The following is a 21135-nucleotide window of genomic DNA, read 5'->3' as shown; positions in this document are numbered from 1 at the left end:
ATTCGACAAAACGAGGTATAATTCCATCCAAATTTTCTTAGTTTTGCTTGGAACCTATAAAACGCAAAGGTTTTCTAGTTGAATCGAACGCTTCGCACTCCTCTATAGAAACTATTAACAGTCAGGTAATCCAAAAGCGTAGCAACAAGCTAGTCCGCCCACATCCTATGGGCGGTAACTGACCAACAAAAAAAAGAAGAAAACTCGGTGTCACGAGAGGACTCAGAATACGTTTTTAAAGTGGTCGCACCACGCACTAAAAATATATTTGATCATGTTATTTTACGTGATTTTAATGACATGTTTCAACTCAAACTTCGGATTCTATAAACATTAAACTTTTTCCCAGCAAAACGAATAAACCCGAGGTTGCTGGCATCCTAACGGATTCATGCTCTTTATTATAGACCCGTATGGACTACCTATAATACTAGCTGCGGTTTTGTAGAGGAGGTATGCGATTCAGACTAAAGAAACCCTCAGCGCCGAGTTCAGTTTGAGGTGGGCTAATTCATCATAGCAGAAGGGCCCATTTTTTACAATGTAGCTGTGAGGGTGTGAGTGGATGATGAGGACCGAATAGTGGATCATTAGGCCATACGCATGCGCTATTTTGCTGTACACCCAGCAGGTATACCGGTTGAAATAATTTATCCTCTTATCATGGTCAAAATTCAGTTTTCTAAACAATTTTTCAATCAAGTCGGGGAAGAAAGAAGTAACTAACGATATAATTTCCGAAGTCTTGTCTTTTCAATCTTTTCAAATTACGTTATAAAATAATATATCACTTTATATAGCTAGCTTGTCTTTTTAAAAAATGCTTGAAAAAATCTTTTAAAAATTACATTTCGATCTATAAAATATCCTTGTAAAATTATCTTTTCATATTAACCAAAAACTATTCCAACTTTTTCAACCAACTTTCAGATGTTATTGTAAATGAAAGAGTATTACAATTCTTATTTTTAATCTATATTTACAAGGAGTTGGGTATTCCCAAACAAAAGGCAATAAAAGTCTTAAAACTATGACTAAATCACGAATCAGAGCGTTACAATGAATACTTTTTTGTGGTTCAAAATCCAAACCATCAACATGTCGAAACTTAACAGAATATATTTTACCTCTCAGATTATTTTAGCATTTCAGAAAAACCAGAAGATATATATGAGGTAATTGGTAAAGATAATCGTTTATTTTGTAAGTCAAAATTCATGTGAGACTTTAAAAAGAATTGATCTCCTCCTGTAATAAAAAGTCTAGAAAAATCTAACTTGTTGGTTATAGGTTCTCTACACCTTATTTCTTGTTTTTTTTATTCAACATACGTTAACGAATTGTCAACCATTTCCAATTGCAAGTACAACAATCATCGACATTCCCATTTTCTGCAAACCATCAATATTTCTTAAAAAAATTTCTTCGGCCATTGACGTGCGCTCAACGCGTTTATCGGGTCCAATAGAAATATAAATAAATATTAGACTTTTTGACTATATCATCCCTTCAACAGCTTTATAGAACCACCAGGATTCAGATACATCAACCCTCCTGTTTGTATTTCAAGAAATTGACCAAATTCTCTCGAGCCATGTTGATTATACCATAATTTTCACCAAGCTCTCGTCTTTCTTTCTTTAGCTAAAGGAAAAAAAAACGAATAAAATTTTCAGCAAAAAACAAATCTGACGAAATGCAACTTCACACTCTTTGCATCAAACCAATTGAAATGTGTTGTTTCCTTCAAGACCCCAGACCTTATCAGAGCTACCATTCTTGTCAATTTTTAACATATCTTACAAAAAACAAATCCCCTATTTTGATCATAGATGATGGATAGAACAAGCTTACACACATCAGGAACTACTGTAATTGGATAAATTTTCACTGGGACTTAATTTCGCGGAATCCACGAAATTTTATCCCATTAAGGTAGTATAGTCAGTATCCCAGTTAAGCTTACTCTGAAATTTTGAAATTCTATTACATTTTGTCTCAATCACATCACTATTCAAAGAATCGTGTTAAGCTTGAGATTATATCATTTCATATACAATATATAGAAAATATTTCCAATGAAATAGGAATGGTTCTTTTAAAATTTTTAGATTTCGAAAAAAATAAGTTTCAAAGAGAGAAACTTTTTTGTGGCGCACCCGGTAGTGAAAATGAGTTGTTTTTCTCAAAAGAAATCCTTGGAGTGATTCCCGAGTGTTTAATAAATTTTCAATTTCCTAAAATTACTAATCGGTTCCTAAATATAAAAAAATCTACATGTTATGTTCTGAGATTATACACTCTTTCATGCTATAGTTTAAGACAAATTACTATCTAAGAAATATAAGCTCAAACTCGAAGAAAATTAGAAAGCAGTTTTTTGCCGAAGAGTTCACAGCCGGTAGAGTTTGACTTCGAAGCTCTACCACCGATTTTTTCCCGTATTCGCCATTGCGACTGTAAACTCCGACCCTGTACATTTCCCCGCCTTAACTATCCCTGTAATGGAAGATAGCATCGTCTAACTCTTTCATTGAATCTTTTCTAAGTAACGTTTAAGGGATACTTCTTGTCCCCAATTCTGTTAAAATTCAGTATCAATTTTAGTAGAATTTTTTTGGACCTTCGTGTGCAAAAATCAATGCTTGTGAATTTTGGCCCTTTCGCGAAAATTAGTCCCCGCGAACTATTTAAAATCCTAAAATTGGCCGAAACCTTTAGCTCTAGGAAAATTAAAGAACTTGGATGAAAAAGAGGCCGCTTCGCGAAATTTTGTCCACGCAATAACTTTAGATTCTCGACTCGCGAAAATTAATCCACTCAAGGTACGCACAAATATTTCTACTTTTATACGACATTCACGTTAAACTGCGATTTACTCACCCGATCTCTAAGTGTCGGTGAACATTTCTTCAGTGTGTCTAACAGTGATGATTGTTGAAGTGTTGAGTCAGCATGTGGACCATCACCGAACGAATCGAAAGTGGCATCCAAAACTTCCGCCATGACGATCAAGTTAAGATTCTCAGTTTTGGTCAGCAAATTGTTGAATATGACTGCCACCTCCTGGAAAGAATGAACAGGACATCATTTAATTTATTGCTTACTTTCTTTTTGCCTCCTAAACCCTCGTGACACAGACCCGGTGAGACCCTTTACGTTGGTAATTATCCTCAAGTTTCTTCCCTTACAATTTCAGCTCCTCTGTAAAATTGACTTTGTTCTCATTCCCATTTGAAATTCAATGGAAGAATTCGCACTCCAAAACCACTCCCACTGGATATTTTGACCTGGGGACAACAGAATCTCTATCCCCATTGGGATTTCGATAGAAATTTTCACCCTCACTATGGGAGGAAGCTCCACCGGGGCTGTGAGACAGAGGCGTATTTCTAACCTTTATAAAATATATATTTCTTATTCTGCTTTGTCAGCATAAGACGCTCACTTACTTTTTACGTCATCAAAAATAATTTCTTTACAAAAAGTTTGACACGACATTCTTTCCCAGTTGGTAATAGACGATATCGGCTTTAGGAATTCTCCCCGAATGATTACCCATGATGCATTGCGCAAAAAAATTCACAGACAATATTGACTTACTGAATTTTTTGCACAATGCATCATGGGTAATCATTCGGGGAGAATTTCGTTAAGCCGATATCGTCTATTGACCCAAGTCTTATCATTGTAGTAGTGCGCTTATGTATTATCGGTCCTAAGCCATTATTAGCGTTATTTATTCATCGCGGGCGTAAAAAGGGCCGCCGTAAAAGGAGCCGGTGCTACATTATCTCCGGCGTAAAAGGGCTAATAAGATGATTGGATATATTATGAGAACAACTTAAATCTCCTACTGCACTTTTTAAACGGAACCACGGAACATAAAGATGAAATGTAAAAAGGAAATGGGCTTTTCCAGAAATAGTCCGTGCCCCCCCCCTGTAGAGGATATCGGATATCCAGCGGGTTAACGATTTCTGTTCAAAAGTGGATATCCAGGGGGTAAATATCTACAAGGGAGCGGATATCCAGAGGGTAAAGTGTCTTTTCAATTAAAAAAATACGATATCCAGGGGTAAGCATCTTTATAAGAGAGAAATCCAGGGGGTTGAGCATATTTTCAAGAGTGGATATCCAGGGGTTCGATACTTCGAAAAATCAATATCCTCAACAGTTAAGGTAAAAAAATTTTCTGGAAAAGCCCAATTAAAGTCATGTACCTTCAGCAGTTCAAAACCATTATCTCGACCACTTAAACAATTCCCAATCATGCCAAGACAACTAATAATGTTGAGTTTTGTGGAGAGACTTTCTTCAGAACTATCCGATGAGGACGAGGTGGTCAAATTGACGGAGAGAAGTATTCGAATTATCTCAACTGTTTCCATGAGGATTTCCTGTAATGAAAAAGTGTTACGGTAAAATTAAACACGGCTTTTGGCCTCAAATCTGCCGATTGAGGCAAGAGAGCTCACGACTTCATGCAGTCTGAATCACAGACTTCTATTCAAAAAAACAAAAAACGTAGGCAGTCAATGAGGAGCACGGATCCGTTGGTGGATGTCAGCAACCTAAATTTCATATGAAAAGTGTGACATTTTCGTTACAACAGCCGTACTGGGCTCAATTTCAGTATTTATGATATTGGGCATTTCAGAAAAAAATTGAATATGGGGGGTGGAGGATATAACGTTTTCAGTGATTCACCCCCCGGACAAAGTGACTTTTGACCCCCCAGAAAAAGGGTTTTACCCCCAGACAAGCATCAGTTAGCCCCCCCCCCCAGACAACCCAAATTACCCCTGGACAGAGCAAGCAAATTTACCCCTCGGACAAGGCAAATATCGATGATTTTTCGCTACCCCCCCCCCCGGACAATATATCCTCCACCCCCCATGTACGGACATTTTCTGGAAGAGCCCATTCGGAGGTCTAACTCACAGTTTTCACGAAACACGCATGCTCAAATAAAAGATATGAGCCCTCCGAATGCATTCGGGATGGGTCCTACCCACGGAGGAGTATAGGAATCACGGCGCTGACAGACACTGCAACTTGACAGACGCAAGCTGCAAAGCCATGGCGTATACATCGCTCACGTGAGGCCGAGATTTATGAGTGCCATGGCACGTCACAATGTCAGTCTATTCTACCCACACTCATGTATCAGAGTAATGGTATCCAATTCCCCTCACATGGCATGGGTTGACCCGGGCGAAGGTATATTCACTTGCCAAGTGAATCGTAGAGACGCGGTGGGTATCGAACTCGGGCTTCCTATGTGGGAGTCAAGGATGATAGTCACTCAAAAGAAATTCCCCTTTAACTAAGAATACTGGTGGACCCCGACTTAAGGCTTTTTGATAGACTGGATGGCATGATAAGTGGTCCGGTAGTATTTTAGTTCTCTACTATTGAGCTCTTGCTTAGGTGGAGTTTTATTTGAAAATAAGGGATCTCGTATCTGTTATATATGTTGACTTCACGTTTTTAATTTTATTACTCAACTCCGAATAGTCTTTGATGTTGTTTAGAGTTTTGGTGTTTTTCTTTCAAAATGACGACCTCGGAAATGCTCCTAGTCTATTTCAAAAACTATCAAAAAGTAAAGTTCAGCCATAAGTAGACTTTAGACTAACAAACACGGGAAGGTTAATGACTGCCAGGCTGTCCAAAGTTTTTTCTCCGTTCCTCGTCAACAGATTGACAGGGAAACAGACATTCTCAGACTAAAACATACATAAGGTTGAAAATAATAGTTAGCTAAAAACAATTTAGTGGCTTTTTTACCAAAAGGTTTTTTTCCCATAATAGAAGTGAGCGTTTTGTGGAAAAATGCTTAAAAACAAGAAATTCTGTTTTTCTCTATGTCAAATAATTCAAAACAACATTTAAAATATTTTCGGCATTTTTTTCTGCTCAAAGAAAGTTTTCTTGAGAGAAACAACAGCTTTCTTAGGTAGAATTTTGATAAAATATGCCGTTTTATATATTTTTTTTGCATTGGAAATTATGGTAGTTTTTTAATTTCGAAAACGTCTATTACTCCCACGCAGTAGTGTTTTTCACTAGCTATTCCAAGAATTTTAGCGCTTTTCTAACCTAATCTTAGCGGTTTTCTTAGTTTTTTTTTCTTCATAATTTTTCGATACTCAAATTAATTGAAATGTTTCTCATATATACAAATTTGACTAAAGCTTCAGAGTTGCAGTTTTCGACTTACAACTAGTGATAAGATTTGAGAGCGAAAATTTCATAGATTGAAATCCAGTCCTAATCTCAAGGTTTACAGAAAAACGCCTAAATTTTCAAACATTCAAAGGTTAGTCCAGTCCCGTAAAACCTAAATAAGCTCAGAAATATGAACCACCTTAGAGATTTTTTGGTTCAAATCAACTCGCCAAAGCAATTTTTTTTCGTTCGAGACGGAAAATGGATTTTACACAGCAGATTAGTCTGAATCGCAGACCTCTACAAAAACACAAGAAGTATATGATATAAGGATCACGAATCCATTAGTGGATGCAAGCAGTCTGACAGCAGATTAGCACATTATTGGAATTTTGGTGAATGATGCCAAAATTTTGAGACGGAAGATCTTTTAATACTGAACTTGTTCCAGAAATTTGTATAATAGTTAAAAAAGCAAGGCATATTTAAATTGGGAAAATCCAAGAACGGAACCAATTGGGCTTTTCCAGAAAAAAATTGAGTATGGGGGATGGAGAATATAACAATTTTCAGTGATTTACCCCCCGGAAAAAGTGACTTTTGGGCCCCCAGACAACGGGTTTTACCCCCCGGACAAGCATCAGTTGACCCCCGGACAAGCATCAGTTGACCCCCGGACAAGCATCAGTTGACCCCCCGGACAACCCGAATTACCCCCGGACAGAGCAAATTTACCCCCCCGGACAAGGCAAATTTTGATGATTTTTCGCCACCCACCGGACAATATATCCTCCACCCCCCATGGACGGACATTTTCTGGAAGAGCCCATTCTTACGTCTGACGGAATATTTGGTAGAAGTTTTTCTAAAATAGATCGCAGACCAGCAACAACAGCGTCATTATATGGTCCTTCTATATAACGCAATTCGCCTGTAAAAAAAAGATATGAAAATGAGAAATAAAGTAGAAGATAGTCTTGCTTGCTAAGCAAATGTCTGCAGTTAGATATTGAGTTCAGAACTTCGATTCTTTGTGGCACTCTATAAGATATCCAGTTTGGAAAAGGTAACCTCGATTTTGGAATCTCAAAAATCCAACATTGATTAGTTTGGAGTAACCTCAAAATTCCTTGTTTTCTTTAAAAAATTGTTTGGCCTTAGCGGGTGGCTTCTTAAATCAATCACTTAAAAGGGTAACCTCAAAAACCCAACCTGCACAGCCACGAATGGATACAGTTTGAAATGTCACATTTACCCCTTTTATTTTTGATCATAGGCTCTGTTTAGGAACAACCTCTGCTTCTTCGCTCACCGTAACAATTATGCAAAGCTCAACATTTATTGTTTAGAGCATTCTGCTGACAACAACAATATATGCTCGCTCACCAGAGCTGCACTGATGAGTATTGTATTTCAAACAAAATATTTTTCAGAAAGTCTTAGATCCCAGGATTTTGCGCTTGTTGTATGATATTATATGTAGATATTTTTCTATAGTTTGAGAATAACTGGGCTATTCCAGAAAAAATTTGTAGCCCCTATGTTGAGCAGTTCTTTTTTTTAAAAGGTGACCCCCTGAATTTGTTTCCAAAAGCCCATTGAAAGAATATCATTTAAACACAGAGTTTCGTAAGTTGAAGGGCCATGAGAAGAACTACATACTATTGTCAGTGAGAAGGGCTTTTTTACAAGTATTCCATAGATTAGTCACATTTTCCATTCCACCGATGTATTCGAGTGAAGTACTTGACACAAGGTTGCTCAAACAATGCCAAGAACGGTTTTGTAAGGTCAGTAAGCTAAAATGAAGCAAAGAGACTGAGGTAAATATTTGTACTACCGAGGGGGGTCTATCTAACAAATCCTGTATCCTGTAAATTTCATAAAAAACGACAAAAAAGAACGACATATTTCGCAATCCACAACCCCGACCGAAAGTGACTGTACCACCCCTAACGATTAATTCCAATTTGTTTATCACGGGAATTAACTACATGTAGTTTAAAAGAACAACAGATTACGCATGCGTGTATTTGCAATGCAGAAATAGCAAGACGAACCTACTGACTACTAGAGGTTCTTCAGGTTCTTCCAAAGTTACATAACTTGATTTTGATGAAAATCTGCCATTATGGAAGCAAACATTCGAATTTGTAGCGGCGACTTCTTACGCAAATCACCGGTGAGATTTGGAAGTCTCCCCTTGATGTACAGACAACAGTCGCGATAAAGGCCATTCCCGTTAAGTGGAAAATTCAGGTGAGCCCTATTGGCATTGTTTGCCAAGTATTTCTCTCTCTTCCCCCACTTCCCATAAATTTCCTGAAATCCCCCATCAAGGTGAAAATATTCACTTCCCCATGATAAAACAACAAAACTTACCAACTCTGTATTTTTGAGTTCACACTTGACTCGTTGATTTGGCATCGGCGAATGATCTATAATAGAAGACCGTTATTATATTTATTAAAATTGGCCATTGACAAGTGCGTTGAATAGACCTTATCTGAGTTTTTGATTTTTCTAAAAAAGCGATGCGTTGTGGGATTATTTCGGGGCTATTAAAATAGAAATCTCTTAGGAATTCCTCGAGGGAATTCTATGGTAATACTACAGAAACAATCCCACAATGCATCGCTTTTTTTAGAAAAATAAAAAACTCCGATAAGATCTATTTGTAGTGCTTCCCGATTATGTAATGTTTAACGAAGGCCGAATAGACTCTACTTGAGATGGTAAAATTATTGCAGGCCTTATTTTCAAGGAGATTACTTTTAACAGTCCCTTTTTACACCGGCCCTAAATTTCACAAAAAGTATCGATCTTTGATAAAATTTCGAATGCCAAGATTTGTTTTGGCGTCTTTCTTGACGTGAATTTAAATTTGGGTGATGGCGGATTTAAGGTCGGCGTAAAAAGGGCCGACAAAACCCGAAGGCAGGAGGTTCTCATTTGATATAAATGTCTTGCTGTAGGTAGGAGCAACTCCTTCCCTGGATCTATCAACACCAACCTTTGATAAGGACTTTGGCTGTCGAGCATGAAGTAGAGAGGTATCAAGTACCATTTTGGGAGTTCTTGGGATGACCCGGGTGAGGGTTGGACCCGCGAACTTGTGCACAATAGCAAAGTGCTCTACTTTTCTGCTAAGGTGTCTCGGGAAGGATTAGTAAAAAGTACAAAATAGTTTTTTACCTTTTCTGGCATGTTGAGTTCTTTTAATTTGTTTAACAATTCGACATCAATCAATTCCTAAAAAGAACAAACAAGTTAGTATTCTTTATTGAATATAGAATCACAGATTTATAGAGAACTATCTAAAACATAATCTAGTTTATAAATCAACTTTACACCATCGGCGAGTCAGGTCCATTAAAACAAACACAGATTTATTATTTCATATCATTGCAAACTAAAAGTTGGCTAACTGCTAACAGATTTCCCGTAAAAGGATGTTCAATTTTAGAATCGCAGTTAGACGATGCTATAGTCCGTTAGAGTGATAGTAAACGCGGGAAAGATATATGCGTAGTGGAGTCAGGGCGTCAGGGCGGTTTAAGGAAAATATAGTGGCGACAATATTTGGAACAAGCTTAAACACATTGTAAACACCTTCGCCACTGCTTACTGCGCCCCGGGCTAACCACCTGTTCACAAATTTTTCCCACCTCCTAAACAATTCCCTTTTTTAGTGATCTTGTGTAGACGATAGGGTCGTCTAAATCGCAGTATGTTGCTTTACGTCAATTTTTTGAACGTTTAGATTTCAAAACATTCGAATCCCGTGGTCGACAACCAGAAATGAAAGCAACACGTCGGACTTTTTAGCTCCAATAATCGACACACATCCATGTATGTGTGTTTTTCTGCGACAGAGACGGTAAGGTTCTAATTTGTCTAAATCCTGACTGACTGAGAACGACGGTAAATCGGCACTTTTACCGTCATCGATTTTGCGGTTCAAAACTATTCCAAATCGCTTCAGTCACTTTACCGTGCTTAAAAGTGCAAATACATAAACTCGCTAATATTTACCCACCCTTTGTATCGATTCATCCCCATAGTGATGGCCACCATTTTTCATTTCTTCTTCTTCATTTTCGTCGTCTGTTGTATCGTTCCAAGAAGCATTCTCATCTGAAAAGAAAAAAATGAGTATCATGAAACTGTATACGACATGGTGAACCGAGTACCGTAACTTGGTCTAATGTCGATATCCCTCTTCTAATCTCGACACCCGTCTTTAGAGATAGGAATAGTAGAAATGTCGGAATCGCTTATGGAAACTATATTTCTTTTCTTGGTGACCAGAGAGGAAAAATATTTTGTCTATGAGTGATTCTGACCTTACTATCATTCCTATCTCTAAAAATGGGTGTTGGAACTAGAGGAGGGATGTCGACATTAAACCGACTTAATACCAACTTACGGTATGCGCGAACCCATCCCTCTAGACCTAATAATCCTAAAAATAAAGAAAATCGCTTAAATAAAGAAATGTTTTTGCTCAAAAGGTCATGATGAGCAAAAACTCTTCAAAAAATTTCGGAGAAAAATTGACACACGTGGTGAAAAACGGTCCAAGACGGGGGGCACTGAGTTTGCGGACTGACGGTATGTGCGGGCCAAAAATTGGCTTTTAAAATTGCACCCTTACAGTGCAGCAAAAATCAGTGAAAATCATACCCTTAGAGTGCATTTTCCCCCAAATTTTCGATCCCTTTCGTGCAAAAAATGGTCAAAATTCTAGCATTTTTGGTCAAAATATCTAGATTTTTCAAGAATTTTCTGAAATTTCTACCCTTACAGTGCATCTCTAGTTTTCCGACCCTTACAGTGCATTTTAAACATATTGGAAAAGGTACCCTTAGGACCCGCACATACCCGTCGGTCCTTTTGCCCAGCTGCCCCCCCCTCCCGGGTCCAAGACACATTAAGCTAATTTCTCTCTAAGGGTAAATTTCCAAATTTCGGTTTGGACATGACAATCACCTCGGAAACATAGTAGCCCCGAGAACATATGTCTTAGGTTATGGTTTTGGGAGGGAGGGGGGCGTAGACTCCCATTCGATAACAGGGTAGGAAAAAGCGCCAATCACATCCTTCCCGTAAATTGACGAGGCTAAAACGAAGAAACAACAAACTCGTGGTGAGTCCCAGCAGTCGAACTAACATTCCATTTATTCTATCTTTTTCCTAATGGAAATAATTAATTATAAAATATAAAATTTTTAGCATGCGAGCTACTTTTACGAAAGTTCCTTTCCCCCTCAATGCAAGGAGAAATCGTCCGTGGGCGTTCATGGTGGTGCGTGCTATCTAACACCCTTCGTCCGTGGGCGTTCAAGGGTGGTGCATGCTATCTAGCACCCTTCGCCCGTGAAAGTTCAAGGTAGTGCATGCTATCTAACACCCTTCGTCCGTGGGCGTTCAAGGTGGTGCATGCTATCTAACGCCCTTTCTTCTGTATTTCTTGAGGATCCGACGTAAAGATTTCCTCAACCTTTTCGAAGAAAATATGTAAATAAACGCATCAAGTATGAAAGCTATAGGGTAACACAAATCAACCGCCCAGTGGAATGAAATCGGGATTTTCCGATCGTCTTTATAATAGAGATAATGAATCCAATTTGGGACCATCCAGAATAATATAAAGGAGATAACAAGTAGAGATGGGTAGAAGAAGTGAGTTTTGATTGGTCGATGTGTGACTGAACCAAAAGATTTTCTTGTAGCCGTCACAGTCCCGTTCTTAGTATGGGTACTTATACCACTATTTGATTTCGCCTGAATAGCATCGATATCGTGTTCAGTGTGGCTATCAAAGATTGACCTGTTTACGCAACTATCGCGGGTTTTTGTATCTATAACACTTTTATTTTGCTTATCAAAAGTATCCACTCTTAAATTAACCGGCGTAGTTAATTTAGATTGATGGTTCAAAATATGAGACGTATTACAGCCGTTAGTTTCCATCTGAAAAGCGTTATTGTTAAGATTATCATGACTTTGCAGGGTAAATTTGCTGTGACCTACACCTCCAGGATCACCCACTGAGTGACTCGCACCCCGCGATATTGAATACATTCGAGCATGAATTTTTCTATAAAAACGAAGACGTTGCAGTAAATATCCATAGGCCAGGAAAAAGATCAGTGCGCATGTCATGTCCAAGAAAGGAAACATTCGATAAATGGTTAAAGTGTTGTCACGTTTTTTCATGTCTGGATTTTTCTTGATGACGTAATTAGAAACCATGGTAATAATCAACGACAGAAATGGTAGCACGGCTACGGTCATTTTAGCTTTTCTCGGTGTCCATAGTAACGGGTATCTCAGGTTCAAGTAAACAGCTAAAAAGCGATCCAACGAAATCAGAACCATGATGAGCATATACCATGTTGAAAAGAAACAGGCGTGCATGATGTGGAAGATAAAAGCGGGCGGCGTGGCGGACCCACCACGATAGAAATCGAAAATTTTACTAGTCATTTGTGTCAACGATATAAAGATTTCAACCATGCTCAAATTCATTAGATAGATTTTCTGTATCTCAGTAAAAACGGGATCTTCCTTTGTTCGTCGGATAATGAAGAGCGCCATTACGTGGAGAAAAATACCAACAGGAAAAAATGCAAACTCCACCAGAACGGCAACTTTCAATGAATAAGGCATATCATCGAAAAACATGTTGAATTTGAATATGATGAGCGTCGCCCATAAAACTTAGTTGTATTTATTAGTAATACTTAATTGTATAATACTTAGTAAAAAATCTTGCACTCTCGAGAACCGAAAACCCTAATTTTCGAATTATACATTTTTCAATTTGTTTTACGTCATAACTGGGTTTTATTTCATAATTTTTAACGATATCTCCCAATTTAATTTTATCTAATCAAAAAAAAGCTATCGTTAGATATATTTGTCTCGTAAATTATTTATCACAATGAAATTAATTCACCACGAGATGTGGGTCCCGAAAACCAGTAGGGCTTTTTAATTAATTTGTGTTGGTTCTTTTCAAAATTACATAAGAAAAACCTTGATATAGAATTTGATGAAATAAACACTTGAGGCTACCCATTGAGTACACGTTTTTTAAAAAGAACATCCAAAATTTTTGAAACCTTCGAATGTTCTGAACTTTTTTAGATTTAAGCCTAAAAATGTTCTTAAGATGTTCTTCCTTTTACCATTTTGTGAGTATTTTTGTGCAATTTCTTAAGAAATCGGTGTTTTCGAGTCCACAAAGCCTTAAAATGTTCTTAATTTGCTCTTAACATTTTGACCATCGAAGCCTTATGTTCTTATATAGTTTGTTCTCATAAAAAACGTGTAATTCGCAACGTTTTATACAAATGAGTGGTTGGATAACTGAAAAATGCACCCTCAGTACGTACTCCCACTCGTTCTATCAAACTGTTGATTGAAAAATATTATAACAAACTCGCGCACATGCGCTTTATCAGTATCTAGTTTCACAGAAATAATCCAACTTTGTTTTATATATTCAAGATTTTTCCCTTTTAGGGTACTAGGGCGAATTATTTTTGTGAGAAAAATCAAGTCGGACGACTTGTGCAGTTAGATAGAAATTCTTCTTCTTGGACAAAACTGTTCGACCCTTAGTGCCTTTTTCGAGGACACGAAACGAAAACACAATTTTGGTGGCGGGCATATCTCTTCCAATATATTATTAGGTTAATAAGCAAGTGGAGGCTAATTTGTTATGAGCTTTTGTCGGTAGTAAATTACTACACGTTGTTTTTATAAGAACATCTAAAGTTTTAAGAATGAAAATGTTCTTAGCATGTTCTTATTTTCACAATTGCGTGAGCATTCATTTAAGAAATCGGGTGTTTTAAGAGTCAGAATAGCCTTAAATGTTCTTAACTTGTTCTTAATATTTTGGCCATCGAAGCCTTATGTTCTTATATAGATTGTTCTTATAAAACGTGTACTTAAGAGCTCTGACCATAGTCAGAAAATTTGTTCAGGGGTTTGAAGACAAAACTTTTGTTTTATTTTGAGTTCCCAAAAAATTGCCTTTGTTTGGTAATTATATAAATAGTAATTAAGAATATGATTACAAAAATGAAGTTTTGACTTGGGTAATTAATAAATTCTTTTAAATTGTTCGCAAAGAATTGAACTATTTGAAATTTTTCGGAAATTTTTCTAAATTGATGTATCAAATACTATGACTGTTTTTCTACGAAAAATTGGGATGAAAAATTGGTTAAAAAGCACTATTTTCAGGATTTTGAGGCAAAGCAGGTTTTACAAAAACTTTCCGAAAATTTATTTTTAGTTTGGTTTAAGATACACCATCTAAGCCAAAATCTTTTTCAAAATGATTTTTCTTCGCCGAAAATAAAGTCCTCAAAGATGAAATACTCTTCTTTGCAAAAGTCATAATTTTCTTTTTCATCAATTTTTTTTCATTGCGATTTTTAAATTTTCAGATTCAGGAATAGTTGGCCGAACAGAAAATGTATAACATGTCATAGTTTTGTTGGTTACATCAGGCAGAAATCTATATTTTGTAAATGGCAAATATAAAAAATTCAATATGGTCAGAGCCCTTTATAAAGGGTTGTTGAAATGTTATGTAAAACTTGAGATGCACATAAAAATGTGTTACCATTCATATCCAGGTCATCCAGTGGAAGCTACCGTACAAGGTTTTCGGCCTGCTGTTGCTAAGCAACATCTTCAATTTTTACGACGGTGTCGAAAACACAAGTTTATGAGTGCTCTTGTGAAAAATGTAAGATATCCCTTGCATTGAAGTAATAAGGTAACATCAATTTCGAATGCTTAAAATAGTTTGCACTCCACCGCAGAGACTCAGGCACTCTCATGCTGAATGGAGTTTAGGTAGGAATTGGTTTATTTTAGAGACAGCCTACAAATCCGGCGCGCCGATAAATAAATTTCCTTGTAAATTTTTAAAGACAATCGTGAACAGAATTGCTGTCTGACTACTCATTTCCCCATGCTGAGCCCCCCCCCTTCCCCCACTTTCAATGTTGGAGGGAAGAAATTTGCAAGTTCCACTGACTCCAAATCAACACTGGAGATGGGGGAGGGGGAGTGACAAAAAGTTTATGTCCAGGATTGCAGTTCCATCAGAGCCAACCACGTGGCTATAGAGTTGATAGGTGTATTATTGCCCTTTCTTAATGTTCCAAGTACTCTCGGGTACCTAATAGCCGGGGGGTTGGAATAAGCGGGGGCTTGGAAAAAATCTCAAAACTTAATAAGCGGGAGGGTTGGAATAAAAATGTCCTGGGTGGAAAGTTTTGAAAAAGAGTCTAATACAGAATTGTCTGTACACAAACCCAATATCTACGGCTAATTCAAAATTCATTGCCGTAGAGGGTCTGTTGTCATTGTCATTCTGGTTTGAGATTTTTCAAACCAACCGCTACGATGGAGTGCTGTTGGAGTTTGGCGAGAAATCGGAGGCGATAAGACAAAATGGCCGTCAGAGTTGTCAGAAACTATAGAAGTTTGTCGAAAAAAAGTGTTTTCATATCAAAACTGACTTCTTCATTTTTTAATAATTGGAATAAAAGAGAGCTCTAAATGAAGACATTCTATTGCAAAATAACTCTTTTTGCACAAATCGAATGTTTTTTGTTTACATTTTGGATCTTTTCTTTGGGTTCACGAACATGAGAGAGAAGTTGTTTGATTGGAATCTTGTTTTTAAAGTGGTTTTAACTTCAGTTCTTTGCAAAAGAATATACTCAGAGTATCTCTGCATGTTTTTATGTTCAAATTAAGTATTACTTTTACGGCATTCGATCTATGTAGAGTGGCTATAGTTTGTTTTGTTGGCATAACTTTTTGTAATTAAAATGTTTGTATTTTTCTTTGGCGGACTACATGGAAAAAAAGGGTAATTGGAAAATAATTTTTCTGTTAGACAATTTTGAATATGTCTTCGTTACTTTTCAGCTTTTAGTTTTCCTCAAAAACATTAAAAAAACAGCCAAAACATGCTTAGAAAGTGACACTCAATGGACCCCATCCCTTTGTTTACAATTGTCGTACTTTGGCGGCCATTTCATTTCAAAATTGTACTTCATCGCAGAGGTCTCCGTACGGAAAAACTTTTATCAAACAGACAATGCGCACAGAGTGAACTACGCTACGATAATCGTGAGATACACTCTGGTACAGAGTAAATACAGAAGAATTAGGACAAAAGAGGGAAGTTTCAAAAACATTTTCACAAAAATTAACAAGCGAGGGGGGGAGGTTGGAATAAGAATGTCCTGGGTGGAAAATTTTCCAAAAATTAATTAGCGGGGGGGACGGCTATTAGGTACCCGAGAGTAAGCTCTTCTAGGGAGTATATCTAAAAATTAATTCATATTGCAAACAATAAAAAATGTAGACATACCTTTTAATGACAAGATATTTGACAACAACTCCATGGCCACTATCTGTGATTTTAACCGGACGACATTCAGTGTAACCTAAAAAAGAAAACATTTAATTCAGACGTTCGAATTTGTTGTGAGGGGTTGCAAAATTATATCAGGGCAGTCAAAACATGCGATTACTCGAAAAAGTTCACGTGATTTTATTCCCATGTTACTTGCTTTACAACTTATTAGTGTCAATAAATTCAAACCAATCAGAAATAAATGTCATGTAAGAAGCACATAAAATTTTTGAGTAAAAGCGTGATTTGTCTTCAGATTTTTTCTTTTGCAACCTGTGTATTGAAAAAAAACCATGTAAATCAAAAGCGAACACATGAAAGGTGATTTTGGGATAAAAAAATCTCTTAATACACTTATATCAGCCCCAAAGCTACAAGAGGGGGTTGGGTCGAGTTTACAAGGACCGAAAGTTGACCTCGAATGTATTAAATACAAAGACTAGCATGTTTAAAGAAACTTCTAGCATCTAATGGTATTTTGTGTCGATCCAAACGCAATATAATACAATAAGCAATTTAAAAACATCTAGTAAGCGCGAAACCAATCCTTTTAAAATGCAGATCGTAATCACCTGTGTTTTTTCGTCTATGGTGAAAATGTCATCAGGAATGACCACATCAAAACATCTGGAAATGTTACTTAGAATCATGACTTCAAGATTGTCGGCAGCTTCTGGTAACACGCTTGAAATGTTGTACAAAGTACCTGGTGGTTAAAAAAGGTGCTAATTATTTGCGTTAAGAGCCCGGGGGGGGGGTACTTAGGCAAAAATAGGTGCTGGGTATGTGCGGACGGTAAGGGTTGGGTTTTTCACCTTTCAAAGTCTCTCTAAGGGTTACAAAAATCAGGAAATTTCAAAGTAGTCTCTCTAAGGGTGGGAAAAATCACGATTTTTAGAAAAAAAATTTGATTTTGAGAGAAAAAATTACAAAATAGTCTCACTAAGGGTTGGAAATTGTTGAAAATCAGAGAAAATTTTTCGAAAATGTCTCTCTAAGGGTCACTTTTTCATTAAAATTTGGTCTCTCTAAGGGTCGGTTTTCGGAGGTCCCGTCCGCACATACCCCTCATTCACCAACCCTAGTACCCCCCCCCCCCCGGGGTTAAGAGAAATTGATTTTTTCTGAGATAAACTTTGTCGGCACAGATCCATATTTAGGTGCGAGCTGTGATACTCACAGTATTAAATGAAAACGTATCATGATGTTTTTCATACTTTTTTTTTTATTTCGAATGATGACCTGACTAATCGCGTTCGATGGGTCAAAATTGAGCGGCATGGATGGGTTACAGTACTCCTTGCTCCAGACCTATTGTGGTCTGTACACACACCCAGTATCTATGGCTAATTTCAAAATTCGTTGCCGTAGAGGGTCTGTTGTCGTTGTCTTTTCTCATTTTTTTTTTATCAAACAGACAATGCTGACAGAGTGTACTACGAAGCGATAAACGCAAAATACATACATAGGTACATAGGCCTAGTGGCACAGTACTTGGCACAGTACTATAAAATCGACCGATCTCATAATGAGGTCATTGACACTCACTGGTTTCAATGTGGGGAGCAGAAGGCATTTGTATCAATAGTTTTTCCGAGGATGATTTTCCAGGTAATTTCGGTAAAAGACAGGATTTTGGAAACATCACGTCATGTCTAAATACCTTAATGTCTTTTGAGGGGTCTGGTAGTGAATTTACAAGGAAGGTTTACTCTTGGCGCACGGCATTTTAAGATTACAAGTATAATAAGCGAATTCCCACCAAAACTGTAGATACGTTCTCCAATGTCTCTGCGGCGGAGTTTAGACTATTTTTAACATCCGAATTGAAGCTTAAATATATCGACGTTACTTCACCGCTTCAATGCAAGGGTATCTTTTATTTTTCACAAGAGTACTCCTACACTTGTGTTTTCAATACCGTTGTTGCAAAGAATTTTCCTTTTATTTTCATTTTTACCAGTCTCCTCCGCGCTGCAAAGGGTTATAAGCCCGAAGGGCTAGATGACAAGTTTTAAGCCATCGCATGCAAAAGAAATGAATATCGGAAAACATATTGTTGCTATTGTTTTCGAAAACCCGCGAAGCTTCTGATTGGTCAAGCGCTGAAATTCTATTATAATGTCACGTGACTTAGGTAGGATTTCCTACCTAACCTCGGCACACTTTTCAGCAAAAGCACTCTATCTAGCCCTTCGGGCTTTTATAAATCTATGGTTAAAAGGTATTAATATCTCACCACTTATCAAGGCAGACAATAACACTGCATTTTCATCAGTAAGATTTGAATTGGCAAATTCTGGTAAACTAGCGAATAATGTTGGTTGTGCTTGAACCAAAGAGATGAAATCAACATTGTCTTCTGATATGGTGTATAAACATTGAGCTAAAAAGAAACAAAGAAAAATGTTGATCTCAGTTTAAATTGCTGAAAAAACAGCTATAATTTTTTTATGTGGACCGGACCGTTTTAAAGGCTGAAAAATACTGAAAAATACTGAAAATCAAAAGACAGAGAATATCCAAGCAAAATTTAGTTCCTATAAATGTTTAACCACGGATAGCATAGATTCCATGACATTTTCGTTCCTTCAAAGATATTATTTTTATTGATTTAGAAAGGAAGCGCGCCTCCATGCTGAAAATGCAGGATTAACAAAAAAATTCTCAAAATATTTGTTCGCGCGGCGCCGAAAACGAAGAAAATTGTTCTTTCCTTTGTTTAAAAATGCTGTGTAAGCAAAAAGGTAGGAGATACGTCATATGATGTCCTTCACAAGAAAAATATGTTTACCGGCAGATAATCTGAGTTCTTGATCAGCAGCAGTGTTGCTGGATGAAATATTTTGAATGATAGACAACAAGAAGGTGACTGTAGGTCCCAATTGTATCGATTGTAATGCTTCTGGTGATAATTCACTAAAACAAAAAGTAAAGAGCTGACCAATCAAAACACATGTTTCCAAATAAACCTAAGCATTGTAAAATTTTGTTAGAAAAGGGGTTATAAAGATTTTTTAATTCACAAGTAATGATAACAAAAATTTCTTGTATTAATACGCTATGATGAAAATCATTTCCTGAGTACATTATCTGTTACCCTTGAGGCGGGGGGGGGGGGGGAGGTCCACCCTTGAGGCGGGGGGAGAGGTTCACCCTTGAGGCGGGGGGAGAGGTCCACCCTTGAGGCGGGGGGGAGAGGTCCACCCTTGATACAGGAAGAGAGGTCAAATAGTGGGAAAAACAAAAATCTTCTTCCTGATGAAAAAACTTTCACGAATTGAACTTTCGTAAGAAAGGATTGTCATTTATTGTCTTTGCTACCTTAGGAGGGAGGTCTAGAAACAAGGGAGCATTTCTAAAAATTAGAACTTTAACATGGCTCATGTGCATTTTGTGCAGAGGTTTTGAATACACATAATCCGGCATGAGAAAAGGAAGGGAACTATTCGAGGGAACAGAAAACTTAAAATTAAAAATTTTGGGAGACGCTAGCATTTTTCGAGTTAATAACATAACTGTTAAGCTTTTTAAAAAGCTAAATAAAATGATCAAAATAAGTTTGCGTTTATCGAGCCAGTGATATTCATATTGGAAGTTAATCGTGGCTTGGATCACGAGATTTACGTTTGGCAAAATAAAATGATTCAATAAGTTGACATTACCACGTGTGTTGAAAGAATGCAATATATTCTGTCAGAGTCTCTTTTTCTTTTGTGAGTTGAAGATCGTCACCTGCTTGCTTTATTATTCCATTCGTTTGGGCCTGAACGAAAAAAGACAAACATAAAATAAGTAGCATTCATTTTTTCGATATTCCCCAATCGACTACCTTATTAGGACAACCCAACATCGATCCCAGGGCTAACATTAGCGACGTTCTTATTTGGATGTTATCTGATGAGTTTTAGCACTGGTCTTTTCTTCTTCATACCTTAAAGATCCCGTTCCGCGCCTGCGACAAGTTATATGCTCTCCCGCGTGCTTCGAGTGTCATCACTATGCATCATGGTATCTGTGTCTCGCGTGCACAGAACCAGCGGTGTCTGGACAGCGGTAAACGTTCCAAATCGAAAGAGGAGGAATTCCTACTTCGCAAGGAGTAGGACCCATTCCCCAGTGGGGAGGGCTCATATCATCAGCATCAACTTAAAGTGAGGGTGGACGAACTATAATTAGTCTTTTAATCCCTCGAAAAATAAAAAACTTTGCTTAAACTCCCTGGAAATTCTTCATCGGGAAATCTGCCCATCCTTAGTATGAAGAACTTCGATTATTTTGGCGGAAACTAATTTTGGCGAATTCGGCGAATTTAGACAAAATTCGCCAAAATTGGTTCCCGCCAAAATTAAATATTTTGCTCACTCGCCAAAATAAGTTCTCGCCAAAATTAATTTTTTTGGTATTTTGCCTAAATAACTTCTTGAATTTACAAAAAAAGCTTCAAGTAAGGCAAAATAGAACAGATTTACGCTGTCATTCGTCAAAATTAGTTCCCA

General features: G+C 37.3%; 1 protein-coding gene across 1 annotated transcript; it reads right to left on the bottom strand.

Moving 5' to 3' along the window:
• Positions 1-731: 731 nt before the first annotated feature.
• On the bottom strand, positions 732-20473 carry LOC136823778 (HEAT repeat-containing protein 3-like). Its single transcript, XM_067079947.1, has 13 exons — positions 20302-20473; positions 19431-19555; positions 18876-19022; positions 17209-17342; positions 16592-16667; positions 10214-10311; positions 9370-9426; positions 8557-8612; positions 7837-7973; positions 7011-7105; positions 4224-4400; positions 2884-3066; positions 732-1644 (listed from the first exon to the last, which is right to left on the bottom strand). The coding sequence occupies exons 1-13, from the start codon at positions 20436-20438 to the stop codon at positions 1546-1548; spliced, it is 1521 nt and encodes a 506-aa protein (XP_066936048.1). The 5' UTR covers positions 20439-20473; the 3' UTR covers positions 732-1545.
• Between the last annotated feature and the right edge of the window lie 662 nt (positions 20474-21135).

This window comes from Clytia hemisphaerica, unplaced genomic scaffold, assembly GCF_902728285.1.
Source record: "Clytia hemisphaerica strain Z4C2 unplaced genomic scaffold, Clytia hemisphaerica genome assembly, whole genome shotgun sequence".
In the NCBI taxonomy this organism is placed as follows: Eukaryota; Metazoa; Cnidaria; class Hydrozoa; order Leptothecata; family Clytiidae; genus Clytia; species Clytia hemisphaerica.
This window is presented reverse-complemented; position numbering and strand designations above follow the sequence as displayed.